Source organism: Neoarius graeffei, chromosome 12 (assembly GCF_027579695.1).
Source record: "Neoarius graeffei isolate fNeoGra1 chromosome 12, fNeoGra1.pri, whole genome shotgun sequence".
Classification (NCBI taxonomy): domain Eukaryota; kingdom Metazoa; phylum Chordata; class Actinopteri; order Siluriformes; family Ariidae; genus Neoarius; species Neoarius graeffei.
In genome coordinates, this window is record NC_083580.1 from 79715896 (window position 1) to 79743027 (window position 27132).

Below are 27132 nucleotides of genomic sequence, written 5' to 3' on the forward strand. Positions count from 1 at the left end.
AGAGTCACCAGTTAACCTAACCTGCATGTCTTTGGACTGTGGGGGAAACCGGAGCACCCGGAGGAAACCCACGCAGACACGGGGAGAACATGCAAACTCCACACAGAAAGGCCCTCGCCGGCCACGGGGCTCAAACCCAGGACCTTCTTGCTGTGAGGCAACAGCGCTAACCACTACACCACCGTGCCGCCCAATGTAGAAGTCATAAAAAGAAATCTATAAAGTTTATATGAAAAAAAAAAATAAATAGGGTGCCTGAGACTTTTACATAGTACTGTAGATATCATGATGCTCCCACCACCATGGATATGATGTTCTTGGGATCGTATGCGCAACAATTCTTTCTCCGAACCTGACGAGCTTAATTACTGAATAACAGAATTGTATTTTTTGTTTTGTCTGACTGTTCCAGAAGAGTTTGTCTAAATACTTCCAGACATGCTTCTTTGCTAGCAGAAGTATTTAGTGCGAGATGATTGTGGTACAGTTCACTGCTTATTGTTCTCTGTGTAACTGTTGCTTCTGCTGCTTTCAGGTCGTCCTGCAAATCTTTTCATGTAATTGCTGGCTTTTCTTTTGCCTCCTTAGATGATTACAGTGGTGCTTGGAAGTTTTTGAACCCTTTCTATATTTCTGCATAAATATGACCTAAAACATCATCAGATTTTCACACAAGTCCTAAAAGTAAATAAAGAGAACCCAGTTAAACACATGAGACGAAAATATTATACTTGGTTATTTATTTATTGAGGAAAATGATCCAATATTACATATCTGTGAGTGGCAAAAGTATGTGAACCTTTGCTTTCAGTATCTGGTGTGAGCCCCTTGTGCAGCAATAACTGCAACTAAACGTTTCCGGTAACTGTTGATCAGTCCTGCACACCGGCTTGGAGGAATTTTAGCCCGTTCCTCCGTACAGAACAGCTTCAACTCTGGGATGTTGGTGGGTTTCCTCACATGAACTGCTCGCTTCAGGTCCTTCCACAACATTTCCATTGGATTAAGGTCAGGACTTTGACTTGGCCATTCCAAAACATTAACTTTATTCTTCTTTAACCATTCTTTGGTAGAACGACTTGTGTGCTTAGGGTCGTTGTCTTGCTGCATGACGCACCTTCTCTTGAGATTCATTTCATGGACAGATGTCCTGACATTTTCCTTTAGAATTCTCTGGTATAATTCAGAATTCATTGTTCCATCAATGATGGCAAGCCGTCCTGGCCCAGATGCAGCAAAACAGGCCCAAACCATGACACTACCACCACCATGTTTCACAGATGGGATAAGGTTCTTATGCTGGAATGCAGTGTTTTCCTTTCTCCAAACTTAACGCTTCTCATTTAAACCAAAAACTTCTATTTTGGTCTCATCCATCCACAAAAATTTTTTCCAATAGCCTTCTGGCTTGTCCACATGATCTTTAGCAAACTGCAGACAAGCAGCAATGTTCTTTTTGGAGAGCAGTGGCTTTCTCCTTGCAACCCTGCCATACACACCATTGTTGTTCGGTGTTCTCCTGATGGTGGACTCATGAACATTAGCCGATGTGAGAGAGGCCTTCAGTTGCTTAGAAGTTTTCCTGGGGTCCTTTATGACCTCGCCGACTATTACACGCCTTGCTCTTGGAGTGATCTTTGTTGGTCGACCACTCCTGGGGAGGGTAACAATGGTCTTGAATTTCCTCCATTTGTACACAATCTGTCTGACTGTGGATTGGTGGAGTCCAAACTCTTTAGAGATGGTTTTGTAACCTTTTCCAGCCTGATGAGCATCAACAACGCTTTTTCTGAGGTCCTCAGAAATCTCCTTTGTTCGTGCCATGATACACTTCCACAAACATGTGTTGTGAAGATCAGACTTTGATAGATCCCTGTTCTTTAAATAAAACAGGGTGCCCACTCACACCTGATTGTCATCCCATTGATTGAAAACACCTGACTCTAATTTCACCTTCAAATTAACTGCTAATCCTAGAGGTTCACATACTTTTGCCACTCACAGATATGTAATATTGGATCATTTTCCTCAATAAATAAATGACCAAGTATAATATTTTCGTCTCATTTGTTTAACTGGGTTCTCTTTATCTACTTTTAGGACTTGTGTGAAAATCTGATGATGTTTTAGGTCATATTTATGCAGAAATATAGAAAATTCTAAAGGGTTCACAAACTTTCAAACGCTACTGTAGTTGTGGTTTCAAGAATGTTCCACCTGCATATTATGGAACCGATCAGACTAACAGGGATGTTTAAAGTCTTAGCTACGACTCTGTAGCTTTTTCCATTTGGGTGTTTAATGTTGTCCCTGATCATTTTTTTAAAACAAAGTTATAAAAGACATTGTGTGTAAATGGAAGTGGATATACAGTAGATGCACAGGAAATACTGTATTAGATAAAGATAAAAGGTCAGGATAATGATTTCCCTTCACTGTACCGTCCAGTAAGAATGCAAATCATGTCATCTCTATTCTCCTCCTTAAAAAAGGGATCGATAAGATTTCTGTTCATTATTCATACGCTATCAATTCATCATCTTCCTACACCCATCCCAGGAGACTGACATAATCTGCTGCGCTGTGGAACATTCCTTCACCTCCGCCCCAACAGCCGTATCTCGCAGATGTCAACGTCGTTTGAAGTTCAACAGGACAAGCAGAGGATTTTTAAACCATCAAGGCTGCTTTCATGTCTGTTCAGACTACCGATGCCAATTTTACACCCACTTAACCCGGTGAAATACCTCTCGCTTTATGAGACGTGTCTGAATTAAATGCCGTCAACGTGATGAACTTATTTACCGCTGTTATTTAGATATGGTCGATTATTTTATTTTATTATTTTTCCCCCGGTTTACTTTGGCTTTGCTGAAATGCTCCTTTACTCTCTTTTATCTGAAGCAATGCTAATCTTGCCTGAATAATGGCTCATTAGCAGCATTGCCATGTTCTCATCAAATTCCTGCACAAACAAGAAGTTATCATTTAATGCTTCACTTGTTATCTCTTATCCATGTTTGCTTATTATCTTACATAAACGCCGCGGTCTGTCTGCTGTCGTATAAAGCTACTCTCTTCTTCGCTGGGTAAACACACTTAGCTGAAAATTATGTGGGTTTTTTCCCCTTTTGTGTGGTCAAGGCAAATTCTCACTTCACAGTGTTCTTGGCTCAGGAAAATCTGGACTAATTCACTACAGATATAATTTTGTGAGATATGACAGAAACTTGCCAAAAGACGATTAATTGTGAATTGTGGATGTAAGGGTGATAATTGCTTTGCAAAGCTCCTTAAAAATGGCTAACAGCGCTGGAGAGAGAGGACAAGCAGAAAAGATCTTATTTACATCAACTGCTTTGGTTCTTTATTATTATTATGATTGACTTCAGGTCATGCTTTTCTTGGAAACTAATCCACGCTGGGATGATGGTGCGGAATGCTGTTACTACCATGAAGGGGATTATTTTCCAATAACAGCGAAACCCATAGTATATTATTCCTCTAACACCACAAGGGTTTTTTTTTTTTTTTTTGGTGCTGATGATTACAATTTTTAATTAATTGCTCCAAGTTCCCTCTGAAATGTGGTGATTGTGATATCTGTTTATTTCTGTAATATCTCTCAAAATATCAGGCCATTCTGTGGCTGGGAAGTTATTTAATTTGAGGGGATTAAAGCAAATAATGTGCATGAAATTGCTTGCTTTGTGCAGTCAAGCAGACAGAGGAAGTCCGTGTGCGCATGCGCAGGTTTACCTTCTTCTTCTTCTTTTGGGTTTTACAGCAGCTGGCATCCACAGTGTTGCATTACTGCCATCTACAGGTTTCCCTTTGAGCGTGCACTGACAGTTCCATCATTCTGTCGCTAAACGAGCAGCTGATCACACCGAGGTGCTCGCTGAGCGCCCATATTTATTAGTTTGGTCCTGCGTTTCCTTTCCTTCGTATATAACATAACGTCTTTTCTTCTCACTTTCTTTCCGTTACTGTAGTCGGTCTTTCACGTTTCATTCGCACACTCACGTCCTCCATTTTTCTCTCCTGTTTCAAATTTGTATCCCACAATGCCTTGCGTGAACGGGGAAAGCCCACCACGTGATGCATGACGTAATATCTTGGATTGGGTCATGGTGAAGCAGGAAAAAATAGTGGAGAATTTAGGGCCACGTGGCTCTAAAGTCATTCATTGTTCTATTTTAAAAAAGTAATAAAATTGGAAGTCTGTGATTCAAATTCAGTGGCATTCGGTCACTAAACAAAAATAACTGTGTGTCAGGGAAAATTCTTTTATGGCCTACACTTGAAAAATCTGAAAAGCAGTATAGCTTTAAAGAAGTGCTGTAGGGGAGAGCGGGGTAAGATGAGCCAGGGGGTAAGATGAGCCACCCCCTGTTTCTAAGAAACAGTAAACAAATGTGACCATGTGACCACATTCAAAGGGGGGCGGGACCATTTACTTACACTTGTGGAGAGGAGCACCACATGTCAAACTAGGTGAGGGAGATATTTATAAAAATGTGTTTTTGTGCTTTCTAAGTCAATTCCATGTTTGTCCACAGTGAAGATGATTTAGAGAAGACAAAAGTAGAATAATATTTAGACACATTAGGGTTAAGTTAGTGGCTTTCTAAGCTATGATATGAATGCTAATAAAAATAATTTTGATTAGCCTAATCCCCTTTATTAGCATTTTTCTACAAAATGGTGGCCACGGGGTAAGATGAGCCATTAGATATGGGGCAAGTTGAGCCACTGGCTCAACTTACCCCATTGGTGGCTGAGCTTACCCAATATGGATGACACTTAAGTTTTCACATTTACTGGTCATATATGACAACAACAACAACAACAACAAATAAACAAATAAATAACATGTTAATATAAATAATGTGTTTAAAAGGTTTTTAATAAATAAAATAATGCCCTCTGTTATTACAGGTGTGCATGATGCCACACTCATACAAAAGAAAAACAGACAGGGCCGCACAATCCCGTGCAGTTTTGGAGAGAGCCGCAGAGGAAGTCAGGAAAGGCAGGCCTATTCGGGCTGTGGCGAGGGATATGCATTTGGACAGGATGACTCTGACTAGGTTCATTGAAAAGATAAAGAATGGAGAGGTAGAGACCAAGTTGGTGAAAGTGCATTACTTCATTGGCCAGATAATCAAATTGGATGTCTTCGAAATAGAGGCAAGATTTCTCAAAAGAAGCTGGTCATGCCATGGCTCTGCAAGAAAGCCAACCTTTGTCTTCAAAGAGAAAGATGAGGCTGTCCTGTCAAGACAGGATATTGTGAAAAAATTGCCCCGCCCCTTTACTGTTGGTGGGACAGCACGGAGGGAGAGGCAAATGGTGTTCCCTTGCAATTTGAATGCTTGGAACATTGAATAATGATGAAATGATTGAATGATTGATGGAATGATTGCTGCATGTTTTAGCAATGTTTTAACCTACTGAAAGAAATAAGATTTTTTGGCACTGCTCTACTGTTTTAGTAATTTCTATAATATAGTATATCTCTCATTCCCTCTCTAACCATCCCTCTTTCTATCTATCTATGCATATCTCTCTCTCTCTGTCCATCTATCTATCCCTCCCTATCCCATCTCGTTCTATCACCTCTCTCTTCATCTCCCCTTCTCTATGCAACGGCCCTATCCCCCACTTGATTGACTTGACTTGATTCACTGATTGCATTTCTAATAATAAAAGTTGTTTACTTTGTTAACCTAACATGTTTTGTGTTGGCTCATCTTACCCCGTGCATGGGGTAAGTTGAGCCACTTGACATTTTTTTTTCAAGAGGTAATATCACTCTAACCATAAGAGCTTATCAATTATTTTTTGCTCAGATAGTAACAGTACACTTTGAAATTTGGTATGGTGTGTAGACTGGAAGCAAAAATGGCTTTAACATGTAGTTATGATGAAAAATGTAAAAAGTGGCTCATCTTACCCCGCTCTCCCCTACACTTACCGTAAATGTGTGGGGTTTTTTTTAGCTTAATGATATGACTGTGCTGTGATGAAACACCTCAATGCTGGTGTTAATATTGACAAAATTACCATTTTTAAAAATAAAAATCTACATTTTGTGGATTGGGGGCGGCACGGTGGTGTAGTGGTTAGCGCTGTCGCCTCACAGCAAGAAGGTCCGGGTTCGAGCCCTGTGGCCGGCGAGGGCCTTTCTGTGCGGAGTTTGCATGTTCTCCCCGTGTCCGCGTGGGTTTCCTCCGGGTGCTCCGGTTTCCCCCACAGTCCAAAGACATGCAGGTTAGGTTAACTGGTGACTCTAAATTGAGCGTAGGTGTGAATGTGAGTGTGAATGGTTGTCTGTGTCTATGTGTCAGCCCTGTGATGACCTGGCGACTTGTCCAGGGTGTACCCCGCCTTTCGCCCGTAGTCAGCTGGGATAGGCTCCAGCTCGCCTGCGACCCTGTAGAACAGGATAAAGCAGCTACAGATAATGAGATGAGATGAGAAAACAGCTCAAAACGCCATCCAGTGGTTAAAAATCATCCTGAACCTTGCAAGGCCAATGCCGATGTAGAGTCGATTGTTTAGTAGTTCTTGACATCATGAAATTTCTATTCCATTTTCCCCCCATCCAAAAAAAATTAACACCCTCTAACCAGAGGTGGGTGGGCCACCTTCCCTTCCCTGCCCCTCCCCCTCTCAGCTCCACCCCCTTCCCCTCTCTTCTGCATTTTCAAAATTATACAGTGGGTGGAGTTAGACTCAGAGCTGGGGGTGTATTTCCCCTTTAATGTTACAGGATGATCTTACTGAACATTCCAAAGCACTGACACTGGAGACTCCTTCCAGAAATGATCGATACGTGTCTGTAGAAAGCTTAATATCAAGCTATCAACAATAATCCTTTTTTCTTCATTAAAGAACACTTTTTTAAAATGTGCTTTTTTTTTTATTAGCCTATGTGAAGCATCCACTGTCCAAGTTCCTGTGACTGAGCTGTTGCTATAGAAACGATAATGTTTTAGACCGAGTGCTTTAACATACAAACTGTTATAGCGATTATTGCACAGCTTCTGACTGAAGAATTCAACAGCGCCGTGGTATAAATATCCCTTAAAGCACAAACAGTTAAGTAAGTGAGAGCTATAATTGACTTCGAATGTCATGTTTGAAGTGAGATAGAGTCCATGTCTTTCTCTGAAGGAGCTTCCCTGAAGAATTAACGACATAAAATATGACTCTGACCTTAACTGCTTTTCCAAACAAAGACTATAAGCCTATAAAGCTTCTTCTGTCCAAATGTGTGCATCATTTGAGGAACAATTACAGAAAAACTCTTGTTCTCATACTCGCCTCAGAAATCTTCAATTATATTCAGGGGGGGGAAAAGTGGCGTTAATGATAACATCTCCTGGGATCCGTCCGCCTTCCAGCTCCTCACACTCTCCCAGGTATACAAAACGATTTCTCACCACATCTACTTTGTGTGAAGGTGCACTGCATGATTAATTTCAGCTCTTTGGCATAGAAGACAAATGGATGCACTTTCTGAGCATTCAGCATTTCCTGTTTTATTCCAGTACAATTTCCCAGCGTCAGTAAACCCAAATTCTGTTAGATTATAAAATCTATTTAAAAATTGTATTGTGGCATCTACCATCAACAACAATAAGGCTTTTTACTCTTATAATAATCTTATGCATTGTCTTATCTTACGCCTTATATCTAATCTTATTTCTTGTACCTCGTCCCTCATATTATATCTTATGCCTTATATCTCATCTTGTATCGCATGCCTTATATCTTGTCTTATATCTTGTATCTCATCTTATATCTCATCTTGTATCTTATATCTCGTATCTCATCCTATATCTTCTCATCTTAGATCTTGTATCTCCTCTCTCATCTTATATCTTGTGCCTTGTCTCTTATCTTATATCTTGTCTTGTATCTTATGCCTTTTGTCTTGTATCTCATATCACATCTTGTATCTCATCTTATATCTTATGCCTTATATGTCTTGTCCTTTGGCTTATCTTATATCTTACACCTTGTATTACAGCTTATGCCTTACATCCCATCCTATATCACATGTCTCATCTTATCTCATCTTATATCTTATGACTTATATCTTGTATCTCGTCTCTCATCTTATATCTTGTTCTATGCCTTCTCTCTTATGCCTTATGTCTTGTATCTTGTCTTATCTCTTATGCCTTATATATTGTATCTTGGCTTACGGTATATATTGTTTTATGGCTTATTGAATATCTTGTATCTTATGCCTTATATCTTGTCTTATGTCTCATCTTATGTCTTACAGCTTATATATCATATTTCGCAGCTATAAACAGTCATTCCCTCACCAGCTTCTCTTTATTTTAACTCCCTCTCGAGTAGTTAATAAGACAAAAAATAAAAATCATATCACTTTACTGAGCAACTGGAAAGTGTAAACTCCTCCTTCTCTATACATACTGACTGTTACAAAACGCTGACACTGGAGACTCCTTCCATAAATATTATATAAACCAACAGAGTTGCCAAAGAGAGAACTTGACCATATCAATGATTACATATTTTTCTTTAAGTGAAAAACAACATATTTGCATTTATTATTCACCTTAGATGATGTGTGTTCATTGTACAAATTCCCTGTAAGTCAGCTGTTACTATAGAAACGATAATGTATTCGAATGAGTGCATTTTGTTTATGGAACAGCTGGAACGGCTGTCAGAGCCACGCTGTTAGAATACGATTTGAAAATTCAGCCACACTGTAGACTAAAGCAGGAAGTGATTTACAGCAGACTGCACTGAAATGAACAGAAGGTTAACAAACGAATTAAAAAGTAAATGTTCAGTCAATTTTAATATTTAATACTGAAGATTCTGCACTGTGTTAATAACCGCTTTGGAGGAAAAGTCTGATTTTCCCCATGTCAAATCTCTTCTACTGAAGCGTGTGATCAGACGACACTCCTGATCATGGATTTGATCGAAAACAGATCATGAGGTTTTGCACAAAACAAATCCGAATAAACTGAAATTCATGTAAATATTTCAAAGATTTTACTTTTCACATTGATGGCGAGAATGTGATCTGTAATGAAACCTGTTGGTTAAATTAGAAAAGAATGCAAAACAGAAACCTTTTCAGTCGTGTATTTCAGTTTCTGATTGTTACTCAAATGCACGTGTGTGTGTGTGTTTTCTCAACTCCTTCTGTTCCGCAGTTTGGAATCTCCAACACGTTCCCTGTTTATGGAGGCTCCGAAAGGTGTGCAGATTCAAGCCGAAGCTGGTGACATTCAAGCCACCTGCAGAAGTGACCTGCGCCTGGAGTCAAAAGACGGAGAGGTAAATGTCCTCAACACACACACACACACACACACACACACACACACACACACACACACACACAAGCTGTTGACACCACGACATGTTGGACAAGTTGATCCATTTCACATTTCCTACATCCCCATCTGCCATCGGTTCATATCCAGAGGAGTGCATCGCTCATTTCCATATGGTCCCTCCTCTTCCGCAGTGCCCCAAGCTTAATATTCAGGCTGCCATACATCAATGGCAATTATAGGAGATAATCCATGACCCAACATTTGGAGGGAACTGATAACCTTGTAAGGAGCACACTTGTTATTGCAGAGTTTGAGAAATAGAAAGATCATCACCATATGTTCACAAAATATATGAATAATTACAACAAATCCTGCTATAAAGGATAATTATAGACCTAGTCTCGAGGTTGTGGAGGTGAAACCGTTCTAAAAGGGTGATCACGGTAAAGCAGCTGCTCTGATTGGAGAGCCGGCTGGAGAAATCACATGGTTTAGATTAATGTGCTCCTTCTGATGCATTATCATTTCTATAGTAACGGCAGGAACAACACAGGGACTCATATGGTGGACATGTGATCTACTCCATTAAGCCTAATAATAAACAGATTAAAAGAAAACATACTGATGTTAATGCAACAAAGTAAACTATACAGTCGTTGATGTTGTGAAGTTTTCTTTCTGTTTAGAAAGTGTTACGTTTATGTAACAGTTATGGAAGGAGTCTTCAGTGTCAGGAAACGTCTTCCAGGCTCTCGGTACTGTGTAAAGCTGAGAAAACTTTAATTTCAAGACAGGAAAAAGAGAGAGATTGATGCTGATAATGATGAAGGAATGACTGTTTATAGCTGCTATAATGTAAGCAAGAATAAAACCTGATGCTCCATGTTACAGGGCGGCACGGTGGTGTAGCGGTTAGCGCTGTCGCCTCACAGCAAGAAGGTCCGGGTTCGAGCCCCGTGGCCGGTGAGGGCCTTTCTGTGTGGAGTTTGCATGTTCTCCCCGTGTCCGCGTGGGTTTCCTCCAGGTGCTCCGGTTTCCCCCACAGTCCAAAGACATGCAGGTTAGGTTAACTGGTGACTCTAAATTGAGCGTAGGTGTGAATGTGAGTGTGAATGGTTGTCTGTGTCTATGTGTCAGCCCTGTGATGACCTGGCGACTTGTCCAGGGTGTACCCCGCCTTTCGCCCGTAGTCAGCTGGGATAGGCTCCAGCTTGCCTACGACCCTGTAGAACAGGATAAAGCGGCTAGAGATAATGAGATGAAATGAGAGATATTTGATCCACATTCAGTGGATATGAGCAATCGTGCGCTCTGATTGGCTACTCTACTATTAGGATATCAGCTCATATACGTACCATGAGTAGAGAAAACCAAAATGGCAGCTTTGTTATCAAGTATTTAAAAGAAACAGAAATAGCTAAAAGAATATAGTTCCACAGGCAAAGAGTTCCATAGTTTCGGTGCAGCAGCCATAAAGGCTCCGTCACCAAGAGTAGGCGGAGTTCTAAAGTTTGGTGCTGACAGGAGGAACTTATTGTTAGATCTAAAACTCTGAACTGGAGTTAGATTTGAAAGTTAGCAAGCTAGAACGATGCTGTGGAGCCATATTATGAATGCACTTAAAAGTGATGATAATAATCTTAAAATCTATCCTAAACTTAACTGGAAGCCAGTGCAAATCATAAAGAAGTGGCATTATAGAGCAAAACTAAGGTGCGTGGTACAGAACCAGAGCAGCTGCATTTTGCATGCATTGTACAGTAGCTTTGCGATCAAGTTACTAGGTAGTCCATATACGTGTCCAGTACAATAGGCAGGGTTCACCCTGGGCAGGTCACCAATCTATAAACCATTTCACACTCAGTCAATTTCGAGTAGCCAGTTGACCAAATCCACGTCTTTGGACATGTGGAAACCAGAGCACCTGGAGGCATGAGGAGAACATGCAGACTTTATGCAGAAAGACCCCAGTCAGTCACAAGATTCGAACCCAGAACCTTCTCTCGATGAGGCGACAGTGATCACCACTCCACCACCACCAGTTGTTGGTAAACAGCTGTAGCGTACGTGGATAACTGTCACGGAGTATCACGCAACCCCAGCGTGGATTTTTTAAAAATGTAATTCCTTATTGTATTATTCCTCATATACCCCCCCAATGCTTTCATACTCCATTACAGCAGTTCTTGGCACTCCTGGCTGGGAGAATAGAGACACCACCACTGCTGCTCAGCAGTCCCACAGAGGTTCCGGTACAATTAGTCCCAAAAAAAAAAGCCTTCCAGCTTGCCTCTTGCCTTCACACTCAACTTTGCTCTCCAGCAGATGTCTGGAGAATCAGCTGAGACCACTGCTTAAAAAGTGTTCCAGGTCATTTGATGGAAATGCTTCCCCAAGGCTGTCGGTAATGACTCCTTTTACCTTTTTTTATATCCTGATGGGCTCCTCCACAGGCAGCGGTAATGCTCTCTAGAGTCCACAGAGAGAGAGAGAGAGAAATGAGAGCGATACGGTTTGGCTGTGAATAGCTGAGAGTTTTGTCTAAGTGAGACTGTCTGTGGTGCTTATGTCACTGAAGTGGTTTCACATCGGTTGGACAAGTGGAGTTTGACTATTCCAGAGAGGACGGTTACAAACATCTCAAATGTCTTTTTTTGTGGTCTGATGGAGTTACAGTGTTGATAACATGAGCTGCTTTGTCCAAACTATTGCACGGCAGACAGGCAGAATGTTGTTCCAGGTGATGGAGGACAATTCCTGTGTCTTTGCAAGAAGCTATTCCACGGCAGTCTTATAGGAAATACTGTACGAGTTCAGCTTAATGAAATACTTCAAGTCACATATCATCAATCTTATATCTTCGTACTACCAGCACGCTCACTTTTTAAGCTGTTCCATGACCACATGTGGAATATTAATCACAATCCAAAACATAAGAACCCAATGTGTTCTTCTGCTGTTGCATGCTGAGATGCTTTTCTGCTCACCACGGTTGTAAAGAGTGATTATATGAGTTACTATAGCCTTCCTGGAAAAAAAAAAAGCTCGAACCACCTCAAATCTGTCCATTTTCCTCTGACCCTCTCTTATCAACAAGGCGATTGGTTTGTTTCCACCCACAGAACTGTCGCTCACTCACTCGATGTTTTTTGTTTTCCGCACCATTCTGTGTAAACTCTACAGACTGTTGTGTGTGAAAACCCCAGGAAGGAGATCAGCAGTTTCTGAAATACTCAAACCAGCAGTCCATCTGGCTCAAACCAACACCCATACCACAGTGAAAGAAAGAAAGTCACACTTCACTGCGAGATCATAATTTTTCCCATTCTGATGTTTGAACATTGTGAACATTAACTGAAGCTCTTGATTTGTATCTGCGTGATTTGATGCATCGTGCTGCTGTCGAGGGATCGGCTGATTAAGGAACTGCATCAAACCACTGCAGGTGAATGTAGGGGTGTTCCTAATAAAGTGGCCAGTGTGTGTATATTATTGCGCTCACAGCAGCTTGATGGTGCTGAGGCTCGAACCTCCAACTCTCCGATCAGTAACCCAAAGCCTTAACCCACTGAAGTAGATTTGACCCTAAAAACAAAAAGAAGTGTCATATGAACTTGCAACAGTTGGATGCAAAAGTTTGTACACCCTTGGAGAAATCATGCTTTTGATGACTTCATCTTCTCATCTCTGCATAGAACAAACATTTCATATGTTCCTCATGTCTGTCACCTCGAAACATCTAAATTAGCAAACGAGGCACGTGCAAAGGTTTCGGCACCCGTTCAATCAGCAACACCTCTTTGGCCAAACTCCAAACATGTCCCATTGTGACTTTCTCATCCTAATAGAATCATGCGTCTCAAAATCATATTCAAGTGTTGGGATTGAAGAAGCTCATTCCAAAACCTTTTACTGAAGGAGCTTATGGAGATGTTTAAATCATTGCCTTGTAATACTGAACCACTTCTCAGTTTTCGTTTCTTCACTCACTCAGTGTGTGATTTCTTCTTACTGATTAAAATCCCTTCAGGAAATGTTCAGCCTTCGTGTGCTTTGTAAAGAATTGATTATCTTTATTTTGATGATCCTCAGTCAGCGGCTTACAGGACGCCATGGTGTTTATGAACATCCTGAGAGGCTTGAATGATAAAATAATTAAATACATAAATAAAAGCTCTAGAAAGTCAGATACCTTCCACCAACGTCTAATTAGGCAATCAAAGATCTGAGACGATGGAAAGAAAATACAATATTGGATCAGATGGAAGGTTATAGTTTGTACATATCTAATCATATCCAATTTAGCTAAAGACATTAATATGTATTACAGCACAGCAGGGATGAATTCTCAACTTTGATTAGTCAGGAGGTGTGGATTATTTCAAATTGAGAGAGAGAGAACATTAGTGAGTGTGTTATTCCTTATACTGGGGTCGGACGACATATTTTTGTTCATTCATGTCCTTGCGTGTTGTTGGGAAGGAGGGGCAAGAAGCTGTCAATCACAGCTATAGTGGTGCTTGAAAGTTTGTGAACCCTTTAGAATTTTCTATATTTCTGCATAAATATGACCTAAAACATCATCAGATTTTCACACAAGTCTTAAAAGTAGATAAAGAGAACCCAGTTAAACAAATGAGACAAAAATAGTATACTTGGTCATTTATTTATTGAGGAAAATGATCCAATATTACATATCTGTGAGTGGCAAAAGTATGTGAACCTCTAGGATTAGCAGTTAATTTGAAGGTGAAATTAGAGTCAGGTGTTTTCAATCAATGGGATGACAATCAGGTGTGAGTGGGCACCCTGTTTTATTTAAAGAACAGGGATCTATCAAAGTCTGATCTTCACAACACATGTTTGTGGATCATGATATGAACAAAGGAGATTTCTGAGGACCTCAGAAAAAGCGTTGTTGATGCTCATCAGGCTGGAAAAGGTTATAAAACCATCTCTAAAGAGTTTGGACTCCACCAATCCACAGTCAGACAGATTGGGTACAAATGGAGGAAATTCAAGACCATTGTTACCCTCCCCAGGAGTGGTCGACCAACAAAGATCACTCCAAGAGCAAGGCGTGTAATAGTCGGCGAGGTCACAAAGGACCCCAGGATAACTTCTAAGCAACTGAAGGCCTCTCTCACATTGGCTAATGTTCATGAATCCACCATCAGGAGAACACTGAACAACAATTGTGTGCATGGAAGGGTTGCAAGGAGAAAGCCACTGCTCTCCAAAAAGAACATTGCTGCTCGTCTGCAGTTTGCTAAAGATCACGTGGACAAGCCAGAAGGCTATTGGAAAAATGTTTTGTGGACGGATGAGACCAAAATAGAACTTTTTGGTTTAAATGAGAAGCGCTATATTTGGAGAAAGGAAAACACTGCATTCCAGCATAAGAACCTTATCCCATCTGTGAAACATGGTGGCGGTAGTATCATGGTTTGGGCCTGTTTTGCTGCATCTGGGCCAGGACGGTTTGCCATCATTGATGGAACAATGAATTCTGAATTATACCAGCGAATTCTAAAGGAAAATGTCAGGACATCTGTCCATGAACTGAATCTCAAGAGAAGGTGGGTCATGCAGCAAGACAACGAGCCTAAGCACGCAAGTCGTTCTACCAAAGAATGGTTAAAGAAGAATAAAGTGAATGTTTTGGAATGGCCAAGTCAAAGTCCTGACCTTAATCCAATGGAAATGTTGTGGAAGGACCTGAAGCGAGCAGTTCATGTGAGGAAACCCACCAACATCCCAGAGTTGAAGCTGTTCTGTACGGAGGAACGGGCTAAAATTCCTCCAAGCTGGTGTGCAGGACTGATCAACAGTTACCGCAAACGTTTAGTTGCAGTTATTGCTGCACAAGGGGCTCACACCAGATACTGAAAGCAAAGGTTCACATACTTTTGCCACTCACAGATATGTAATATTGGATCATTTTCCTCAATAAATAAATGACTGAGTATAATATTTTTGACTCATATGTTTAACTGGGTTCTCTTTATCTACTTTTAGGACTTGTGTGAAAATCTGATGATGTTTTAGGTCATATTTATGCAGAACTATAGAAAATTATAAAGGGTTCACAAACTTTCAAGCACCACTGTATCCAGGAACACATCATACAGTAGGACTCATCACTCGAGGTGAGAAAATACAAAACCCTGATTTGCTCGACTTCTCGAATCTATTATGCAATAATTGTAGCAATAACTAACTTTATTCCATCCACATGGCTATTTTTCCTTCCACACAGATAGACGTGGTTTACATTTTATATATTTTTACATATATTATTTTAATTGTTATATATCATTACAGGGTTATCCCAAAAGCATCATAGTGTCGCGGCCATGCTATGCTCAGTTTATTGACCGAGAAGCTTAGTGACATGCTGCTACCGGTTAAACCACTGCCGTGACACTTACAATTTAGGCCTACAGTATAAAACTAGAATCAACACACATGTTTTGTAGCCTCTGAGCAGGTAATCAACAGTCCATGCAAACCCATGGCCCTGAACTTGACCCAAGTTCAAAGCTGATGTCAAAGAAGGCATCTGTGAACAAATCTTTGTCCACCTGGAACGGCCATGGCTGAACAAACGAGGTGGTCTGAGACACCACTTATCAGTCACCTACAATGCAGTCCTTGGCACACTTCCCAGAAAACTGAACACACATCCACACCAAGACTCGGCTGACTTCAATGACTCACATGATGGCAGAGAGAGCCAACAACCCACAGATCACCCTAACAACCTTCTAGGCTGCTAACACCATTCACGCCTGGCTTCCAGTGACCCTAACACCCTACAGGATGACTGTGAGGGTCAATGACCCATGTGACCTCAACGACTCTCCTTAGGGTTGCTTTTGGTCCACTTGAGGATAAATACCTGGAACTCCTCACTAGTCAGACAGAACTGAAGAAGCCTTTTGGATGAGAGGTGAAACATCTTCAAGGATTTCAGGCAAGTCCAGTTGCCTTCTTTAGCACCAAAGGTTTACAATGACCTGGATGACTGAGAGCCTTCACAGACACATGTCAGAGAAGGGTAGTCTGCACTGATTGGCTGATTGTGTGTGGTATTCCGGGTTGATTGGATGAGCGATGTGCAATTAATATTCATAGGTAACTTATGCGGGCTGCACGGTGGTGTAGTGGTTAGCGCTGTCGCCTCACAGCAAGAAGGTCTGGGTTCGAGCGCCGTGGTCGGCGAGGGCCTTTCTGTGCGGAGTTTGCATGTTCTCCCTGTGTCCGCGTGGGTTTCCTCCAGGTGCTCCGGTTTCCCCCACAGTCCAAAGACATGCAGGTTAGGTTAACTGGTGACTCTAAATTGACCGTAGGTGTGAATGTGAGTGTGAATGGTTGTCTGTGTCTATTGGCCCTTTTCCACTACCCTTTTTCAGCTCGCTTCAGCCCGACACGGCTCGCGTTTCGACTATCTAAGAACAGCACGACTCAGCTCGCTTCAGCCCTGCTCAGCCCCCAAAACTCGCACAGTTTTGGAGTAGGGCTGAAGCGAGCCAAACCGAGCTGAGTGAGGCTAGGGGCGTGAGGAGACACTCCCCTGTGCACTGATTGGTGAGGAGGAGTGTTCTCACATGCCCACACACGCCCCGCGAGCACGCTGGGATCTGTAAACACCGTAAACCTGGAAGAAGGAGAATTACGAATTACGAGAATTATGAAGCCTTATGCGCCTCGCCTCATCTATACGCTCTTGCCAGTATCTGTTGGCGTTGTCGGTGACAACAAGCCACAGCACCAAGACCTGCAACACCAACAACTCCATGTCCTCCATGTTTATTGTTTACTCTCCGGGTTATGAGACTACCGCTTAAAAGGTCACTGATGTCACTGTTTGCGCCGCCTAACGACATCACCTGACGTCCACCCACTTTCGCTAACTCCACCCAATGTGTCCACCCACTTCCAGCCAGCACGGTTCAGCGCGGTTGTAGTCGAAATGCAACTCCAACAGCCCCACTCAGCTCGACTCCGCCCAACTCAGCACGGCACGGCTCAGCCCAACTCAGCCGCGTTGGTAGTGGAAAAGCGGCATATGTGTCAGCCCTGTGATGACCTGGCGACTTGTCCAGGGTGAACCCCGCCTTTCACCTGTAGTCAGCTGGGATAGGCTCCAGCTTGCCTGCGACCCTGTAGAACAGGATAAAGCGGCTAGAGATAATGAGATGAGATGAGGTAACTTGTGCAAAAATGGCAGAGCCTTCAAGCCGGGTATGAGCAAGCAAGCAAAACACCATTATTAATTACGGAGTGTTTCACAAAGAAAAGTGAGGAAAACAACTCCGCAACAGTGGCAGACTGTAGCTGTGAGACCGTGACGGCCAGCTCGCTGCATGTTACTAAGCAGCTCGAGTCTGACAGTGAGTGTTTAGTCATCTGCAGCACTATTGCTAAAATTTAATGATCAGTATTTTGAACAACTCGTGCCATGTTGCATCACCATTCACTTTGTTTGATGTGAAATAAACTGCAGTCTCCTTTGAGATGCAAGTGGGTACTGTATTGACTTTGGTTTGTTTGTTTTTAGGGTGAGAATTCAGTAAAATTATAAGTAAAACATAGCCTTTTCCCCAACATGTTGAACTGGTTTAAAAAAAAAAAAAAATCAGCTCTAGATGTCACCAGAAACCATGAAATCAGCCCTTACATTTCAAAAATTTCCGGGGCAACATACCCCCAGACCCCCAGCTTAAACACCACCTATGGTGGCGTGCTCTTTGCACCTCACTGCACTTGGAGGGTCAATACCCTTTCCAGTTTTTCTAGGGGAAACCCTGTATTACATATTTAATACATTTTACATATCTTTAATTCTGTCATTTTGTCACCATTCTTCAATTATGTCACACTAAAAGGCCCGGTCATCATTCCTGACGTTCATATTCAGATCTGATGTTGTAAATTTGTTGGCTATGACAAAATCGGATCAAAATTAAACTGAATTTGTGAAGTCTGATCCCAGTATTACATAAAATTATTTAGGGCCCGTTTACACGAGGATGCTGTTGGGTAAAAATGACTAAATATTTTATCGGAAGTGCCCTTCGTCTACACGGGGACGGTGTTTCCGAGGCTGAAAAACGGAAAAAATTTTAAACGCCTTCCAAAGTGGATAAGTTAAAAACAGCCCCCGTTGCATATCCGTCTAAATTACCCAATACGTGAAACTCTGCTCGGATCTGCTCACGTCGGGTACGCGTTTACGCCATACATATGTCATATACTGCACATGCCAGCCCGGGAAGTAAGAAAGTAAGTAAAAAAGTAAGAGCATGTCTGATTACATCGATCCAACGGACCTTCAAGCTGCTCTGGCAGCTTTAATAAACGTCCAGGAGTCCTTCGAACATCTATACCGAATCTGCACATATACCGTTAATGAACAGAGGCGGGTATAGTACGCTCTTACTTTTTTACTTACTTTCTTACTTACCATAGCCAGAGTAGTCAAAGTTTTCGCGGCGCAGATGTGCAGATCAGACAAGACGGAAGATGTTGCGCATGCGTGCAGACATAGCGGAGGTCTTTCACACCACCGCCTGGCATGCACATCTGTGACAGAGCGCAATGCGTCTGTCACTAAACAGCGGTTCCTCCCGCTGGTCATGTTTCAATGGTCAAGTGCAATGGACTAAACCACAGTTGCAAAGACATTCCAAATACAATCTGTGTTGTATGTTTGCTGTGGGTTTGGTAATGGGGGCTTTACAAGTATGTTTTGTTACGGGTACATTTGTTACAACTTTTAGATATGTAAACCTGAAATGTTTGGTACATGTTCATAGTAAAAGATGCGACACAGGTTTAAACAGCGCAAGCATTTATTAGTTTTCACAATAGAGGGCTCCAAGATGATGCTAAAAATAGTAACCATGCGGTCGGCGCGGCCATCTTGGAAGTCACTGGCTCCAGAGCGCTCATAGAGTACACATTCACTGATTCGTTTCCGCGTTAGAGGGCTTAGAAGCTTGGATTTTTTAAGAATTTAGACATCTGAAGTGATGGAGCACTACTGTGATAGTTTGGATAAGCAGGCACGGGAGCGTTATGCTGAGAAGGTACGTTTCATTGGGAATGTGGATCCATACACTGTTAGTGAGAAGGAATGGAAAGCTGACCCCAGCTTGTTGCCGCATAATTATCAATTATTTTAGTCAGTGAATAAAATGTAGGCCTAGTATGTAACTTGTACTAACAGCATGTGTACATAAACATTACTAGGCCTAGATCTTAAATGTCATTTGATGCAACAATGTACTGCAGTAGACATAAGCTACCTAATGTGACAAATATATCCATTAATCATTGCTGAAAGTACATAGAAAAGATAAGTTTGTATCACATTTATTTTAGTAACTATGAAATTCAAGACAATTTAACCTACCTGTCACAAAGTGATCAGAACAAATCCGGATACAGTCTAGTCCTAAATTTGATCAGTTAATGGCAGCCAGCCACTGTCGTCTCCTCCGCTCGCTTTTCTCCTGTGCTGCAATTCCTGGGTCTGTCACGACTTCAGGGAGTCTGTGGAAGCTTTTGCCACCCTTTTCCCCCCGGCTACTACAGCCAACAATGACACACGTATTCGGCATTTTGCTTCGCTGAGCAACAACAATGCACTGACACAGCGACATTTGACTTCCAATATGGCCGCCGCTGGGTTCGCGCTGATCTCGAAGCACTCTATAAACAATAGCGTATAAAGATTCATTAAGTGCACATGTTTAACATCTGAATCCTTTTCTGCTAGAGTTTATCTAACATCAGCCAGAAATGTTTGTAGCCATTTACCTGCTGTAGTCTTCCGGGTGCGGGACCAAACCAGAATGCAGGTCTGAAAGCGCTTTTCAAGGTTTCTTCCGCGATGCGCGGGAAAGCAGCTCATTAGAGCGGAGAGAAATGGTCTAAAAATCTTACGCAAGTGTTTGTTGTAATATTTAAGGTCTGCACATTGTTGTAGGAGTGTAATGCATGCAGTGAAAATGTTTAGAACTGTTAAAATCTGTCTAGATGTGTTGATTGATTTTAATTGTGTTAAGACTGTGCCGTAGTCTTTTAAATATGCGCTGCACTGTTCATTGGGGGGGGGGATGGCCTCTGCAGGGAGAGGACGCATGACTTGAGCTCTGTGTGAGTAATGCCAGAGTAGCCTAGCTTGCGTGGGCATTTTGTCCCAGAATTTTTTTTTTTTTGGTTGGTTGGTTGGTTGGTTGGTTGGTTTTGTCATCAGTGTTTTTTTGTTTGTTTGTTTGTTTGTCCTGTTTGTGTGTTAACTGCCGGCTTAAGAATAAAAAGAAAACTATTTTTGTACAAGAATTTTCCTTATTTTGCTCATCATTCTGACTGACTACTCCATCCGCTCGGCACACTCTATTACAACATCCAATTGAATTCCACACATTTATGCGTCACCGTATAGACGCAGATTTCCTCCTTGAAAACGGTCGTGTAGACGCAGAAAAAAGTGAGAATGAAAACGGACTTTTGCGTTTTTGTTTCAGACCGTCCCCGTGTAAAGTGGGCCTTAGAATTATTTTGTTCCTGGGGCGGCACGGTGGTGTAGTGGTTAGCGCTGTCGCCTCACAGCAAGAAGGTTCTGGGTTCAAGCCCAGCAGCTGGTGAGCACCTTTCTGTGTGGAGTTTGCATGTTCTCCCCGTGTCTGCGTGGGTTTCCTCCGGGTGCTCCGGTTTCCCCCACAGTCCAAAGACATGCAGGTTAGGTTAACTGGTGGCTCTAAATTGAGCGTAGGTGTGAATGTGAGTGTGAATGGTTGTCTGTGTCTATGTGTCAGCCCTGTGATGACCTGGCGACTTGTCCAGGGTGAACCCCGCCTTTCGCCCGTAGTCAGCTGGGATAGGCTCCAGCTTGCCTGCGACCCTGTAGAACAGGATAAAGCGGCTAGAGATAATGAGATGAGATGAGAATTTCCTGTAACATTACTAACTACTTATTAACTGAGCGTGAGGTCTTTACAGGAAAATATCAGACCGGGGTCTTGACATTATGGAGGCTCGGACCAAGTAAGTGAGGTTAATAAGGAATTTATTATCTGGCTTTTTATTTCTAAAATTAAAATAGATGGTCATTATAATGAGGCGTGACACTGCTTTCAGTCACATCATACAGTATTTATAGCGTAGTTGAGTCACGCAGGCAGAATAAAGAGTTAGTGGCTTCAAAACTGGATTTCTGTTCGCGGTTAGTGGTTTCTGAATGTTCCTCATTGCTCATTTCTTGAATAACTCACTGACTCTTGTTTGTCTTTCAGCCATTTTTGATTCTGTTTTGATTTCCAATTTATCTTTTTTGTCTTACAACATTGAAAGCTAGTGCCTTGGAAAGTCCATAATCGCCCATGAGCGTCATGGGAAAATACTGCTGGCCAAGGAACCAATCAGAGCGCACGATTTTACCAGAAGTAGCTCGTGCCTTATAATAATTTCTCAATATGTTAATTATTATGATGATTTTATCAAGAATTTTGAATTATATGTTTTTTAAGTGACTAATTTAACTGTGCGTTCAGTTTCAGCTTGTGACCTTTTTCTCTGTTTTGCCTCCTTTAATCTTACCCACATTCTATTTCTCTTAAAGTATACCAGGAGAAATATTTGTGCCGGAAAGTTAACATCTCATAAATGAACCCTGAGTAAGATTTAAGAGAAACCTTTAGACATCAGACAAACTAATTTATCAGTGAATAAAAAGCAAAGGAAAAGACATTGCGTGAAATTACAGTGTAAAAACACACACACACACACACACACACACACACACACACACACACACCACCGAATCATTGATTAATCTTTCAGCTCACAAGATCTTTTAAACTCTTCTCCATTCTCTTTTTAGATCACTCTGGATGCGAAGAAGATCAAACTCCTCCGTCTGCCCGAGGGAAAAGCTTCTCCCTCGGCCACCAGACAGACTGTGTTCGAGGTGTGTGTGTGTCCCAATGGGAAGCTCTTCTTATCACAAGCAGGAACAGCGTCCACCTGCCAGATCAGCAACAACGTCTGCCTCTAGAAAAACATACGCACACAAAGCTACACACACCGGCGTGTACACACACACACACACACACACACACAGTGTCTATTTTACTCCCACAAACTGCAGCTCTGTTCCCCTGAAGACTTCAACAACATCTTCATTCTGTAAAGAGTTCCTTCAGCTCCGAAAAAGACAAAAAGCAGAAACATCAACCATGTGCGCTCGCAGTCGCTTCCCCGCTTCACACCACGCATCGTTTCCAGTCGTTGAGTAAAAAGTTCCAGTGGATTTTTATCACACAGCGAAACAAACGTGTCGTGTTCTATATTTTCGTTTTCAGTTTCAGGTCTTTTGTTTTTGCTACTCATCTTTCTCCAACTGCAATATCGTCCAGTTTGGCCAACGTCAGAAAACGTTTAGCAAATTTTTCGACTTGTGAAACAGGACACTCTCGACCGGTGTTGGAAGCGATCATTCACACAAAAATATATATAAATAAATATAAATAAATACAAACTGTGCTTGCACCAGGACTGACCTGATGCACGCTCTCTGTTCAAAGAGGAGAACAGTGCCTGTGCCTTAGCTCAATGCACTCGTGGAAAGAAGAAGCACATCTCACTATCCTTTACTTTTGGAAAACCTGGATTTTGAGTTTATTTAACTTCTTGTTCTCCCTGAATTTTTGTTTTCAGTACAAGAAAAAAAGAAAGCAAAGGATCCAAATGACAGTGACGCCAACTACGTCGAATTATTGAGGCTTTGCTTCTTTACAAGATTATATTTCTTTTTTGGGAGGAAGAAAAAATTTAATTTACTTTATTTGGCAAATTTCCTGTTCTGTAAAATCTCCTGAGTGGCATAACATGAAGAAAAAAAAAAAGGATTTTTCTTTTATTAATGAAAAAATTATTATATATATTTAATAATCAGAGACAAATTGGCCTTTGCGTTCTTCATTAGGGGTGTGTGTGTGTGTGTGTGTGTGTGTGTGTGTGTGTGTGTGTGTGTTGGGGGGAGGAAAAAAAAGGTTCTACCACTAGGTTTTATGTATTTTATTCTATTCTTGAACTTTTATGATAAACACCAATAAACAAACCAGGAAGGTGAACCAAAAAAACAAAAATAAATAAAAAAGAGGGGCCTGAATGACCTTCAGGATCCTGCAGTTTAATTTTGTTGGTTGTTGCAGCTCTAATGCATACGATGTGCAGCTTTCTGTTCTGAGAATCCACTAAAATGTTCATCCATGTGTCATATGGTCACGTGTGTGTGTGTGTGTGTGTGTGTGTGTGTGTGTGTGTGTGTGTGTGTGTGTGTGTGTGTGTAAGCTCCTGTTTCCCAAATTACTAAAGGAAACATGACTCATTTCTGCCTTTCTTTAATTCTTTTTTTTTTCCTTCTCAGTGTTTATTTCCAGGCCTTGATTTACTAAAATCCAAAACAACAAGATCAAATTGATAAACTGCATCTGGAAACAGTGAACCGGCTGCAGGTCATTTACAACGAATAATAGAGTTAACTGCATCATATGCAAATTAGGGTGTGGAGCAATCAGTCAAATAAATGTTGCTGCGTTTGACTAAAACCTGTAACTCGGAATTCCTGACTTCCAACTCGGAAAAACCAAAGATGGCGCTCCCTCAGCTCTGAATTCTGAGTCAGAAACCCTGGAAGAAGCTCTTCTCAACCTGCGAGTTCATCAAATGACATCAAACTTGGCCGCTCAGAGCATCAGCAGTAAACACAGCAGCACTACACACACACACACACACACACACACACACACACACACCAGCTTCAGATCAATCAACGTACAAACATGTTCAATTATTAAATCTATAACACTGACTCGACACGTCACTGTTAGCTGGCTAGCTTGTTGCTAACAAAAGACGAACATGAAGGCGTGCATGGTTCATTTGTTGTTGGGGTTTTTTTCTCCACACTTTGAGATCAAAAATATTGTACGCAGCATGTGTGCCAGCTGACTACACACAGTTAAACAGATTGGAAAAATACAATATATGATATTACTAAAAGTTTACATTTACATTATCGTCAGGTTCATGTGGATGAAAACCCTTTCAAAGAATCTGTCGGAATGCTGTTCACATCTCACACACTGTACATGTCGGAATAGTTTCAGAAACCAGCGTTACCGCTGCAGTCTGAGGAAATACTTTAGAAAGTTTTGGATTATTTTACTAAGACATAATTTCGATAAACTTATTATTACAATTTAGTAAATGGTAGAATTTTGTCTCCAAAAATCAGAAAAGGTCTTCTACAAATTTCATACATGGTCTTCATATGACTTTTTAAATTTGTGCATGTAATCACCGTTCACAGGTGCGAAATTAACGAGTTTATATTAAAGAGTTTCTGTGTTTAATGTAAATGAGTTTTTGAGCTGTAAATGAAATGACGTGACTGTACTGTGAGGAAACATCAACGCTGCTGTTAATGTTAACAAAATTAACATTTTTTAAAAAAGAGAAATTGGCATTTTATTGTTTGAAAATGACTCAAATGCACCATCTAGTGGTTTAAATCATCCTGAACCTTGCAAGGCCGACGCTGATGTAGACATGACGGTCAGGTACTTCTCGATATCAGGAGAAAGTTTATATATATATATATGAATGTTAACACCCTCTAATCTCCCACAGCCCCGCCCTTGAGTGGGAGTTTGTGAAACCACACTCATTTTCAAATATATGCTAATTGAGACTCATCTTTCACAGGAGTTTCCACCCCATCCCTCCTTCCCCCATCAGCCCCTCCCCACCCCACCCCCTCAGCCACCACCCTTCTCTCTCTCAGCCCCACCCCATCTCAGTCCCTCCCCACCCTCTCTCTCTCAGTCCCCTGTCCCCCTCTCTCTCTCAGCTCCACCCCATCTCAGTCCCTCCCCACCCTCTCCCTCTCTTTCTCAGTCCCCCATCCCTCCCTCTCTCTCAGCTCCACCCCATCTCAGTCCCTCCCCACCCTCTCTCTCTTTCTCAGTCCCCCATCCCTCCCTCTCTCTCAGCTCCACCCCATCTCAGTCCCTCCCCACCCTCTCTCTCTTTCTCAGTCCCCCATCCCTCCCTCTCTCTCAGCTCTACCCTATCTGTCCCTCCCCACTCTCTCTCTCTTTCTCAGTCCCCCATCCCTCCTCTGTCTCAGCCCTTCCCCATCTCAGTCCCTCCACAGCCCCCCCAGCCCTGTCCCATCTCAGTCCCTCCACAGCCCCCCCAGCCCTGCCCCATCTCAGTCCCTCCACAGCCCCCCCAGCCCTGCCCCATCTCAGTCCCTCCCCCTGTCCCTTTCTCTGTGTCCCCCTCTCTGTGTCCCCCTGTCCCTCTCTCAGCCTCTCCACACCCCCCCTCAGCCCCTCCCCATCCTCAGACCATCCCTGCCCCCTCTCTCTCTCAGCCCCGCCCCATCTCAGCCCCTCCACACCCACCCCTCCCCATCCTCAGACCATCTCCGCCCCCTCTCTCTCTCTCAGCCCTGCCTCATCTCAATCCCTCCCCACCCCGTCCCATTCTCTCTCTCTCTCTCTGTCTGTGTCCCCCCATCCCTCTCTCAGCCCCTTCACCACCTCAGCCCCTCCCCTCCCCTCCCCGACCCCGCCTCTCTCTCTCTCTTCCTCCCCCCGTCACCCTCTCAGCCCCTCCACACCCACCTCCTCAGCCCCTCCCCAGCCTCAGCCCCTCCCCACTCCCAGGCTCAGAGCTGGGGATGATGTTACACTTTAAATCCACCACCCTGTGTTTCGCACCTCAGCTCTTCCGCTTGCTCGTTTTTGTGCGCGCGCGCGCGTGTGTGTGTGTGTGTGTGTCTGTATCAAGTGCTCACAGGTTTTCAGTAAATCAGGGCCTCTCTCTTTGACTTCCTGTTTGGTTTAATTCTGTATTTCTTTCTTGAAACTCTTTGTAATAGTTAAAGGAAAGTTTGTTTGCTCAAAGTAAGATGCGAGTCATCAGTGCTGGGACAGCGTGCTGCAAAGTTTCATCCAAACAACTCTGAGAACTACAGAATGTTTTTATGGTGTTGTAAACAGTTTTATTCATTTTATTGGTTAAATTGAAAAAAAAAAAAAAACTACTCAATTCCCAATGTGCATTAAGGCGTGTGGGAAAAGAAGTAAAAGAAATAAGGAATAGTTAGTCGGGTGTAAAGCTTTCAAAGGTTTCAAACATTTCAATACGATCTCTGTTCACACGGCAACGATACGATATTTGACAATACGCCAGAATCTGACACGATGCAACCCGATTCGATTTTGTTTTCTCCAACTGATACGTGACTGACTGTTCAGAGTCTGGGATACGCCTGCTGTTCATTTACAAATGATCATGATGAAGAAGTAGAGAAGTATTACTATTATTATTTATAAAAAGTATGTATTAAAAAAACAAAACAGCTTCCTAATTGATTGTTATTTACACAATACTCAATCATTGATCGTTGCCTCGATTCATTTCAGTGGTTGGCTTTTAAATCGATACACCGATCCAATTTATCCGATCGTTCCACCCCGAGAAACTAATCAACATTTCAGAATCAGTGATTTTGCATTTCAGAGAATCGTAGAGAGTCACAAACCAATTTTTAACCCTTGAAAAAGCAAAACACTATTTATTACTGATAATGTGCCTGATGTGATCATTATCCTTTGATCATCATGGAAATGATTATGGAATTACAGCATCAAAGCCCTGAGCGATCGCCATCATCCCATCGTCCTGTTAGCACGCGCCACGTGGCGAG

At 42.1% G+C, this 27132-nt stretch overlaps 1 protein-coding gene across 7 annotated transcripts in view; it reads left to right on the forward strand.

Moving 5' to 3' along the window:
* The window catches only part of sgcd (sarcoglycan, delta (dystrophin-associated glycoprotein)), a 410547-nt gene extending 384423 nt beyond the window's left edge, over window positions 1–26124 (forward strand). For all 7 annotated transcript variants that reach the window (XM_060936506.1, XM_060936508.1, XM_060936507.1 and 4 more), the window contains 2 exons: window positions 9216–9339; window positions 22231–26124. In XM_060936506.1, the coding sequence (XP_060792489.1) occupies window positions 9216–9339; window positions 22231–22404 (298 nt within the window). In that variant the 3' untranslated portion in view covers window positions 22405–26124. The remainder of the gene's footprint in view (window positions 1–9215; window positions 9340–22230) is intronic.
* Window positions 26125–27132: the final 1008 nt, after the last annotated feature.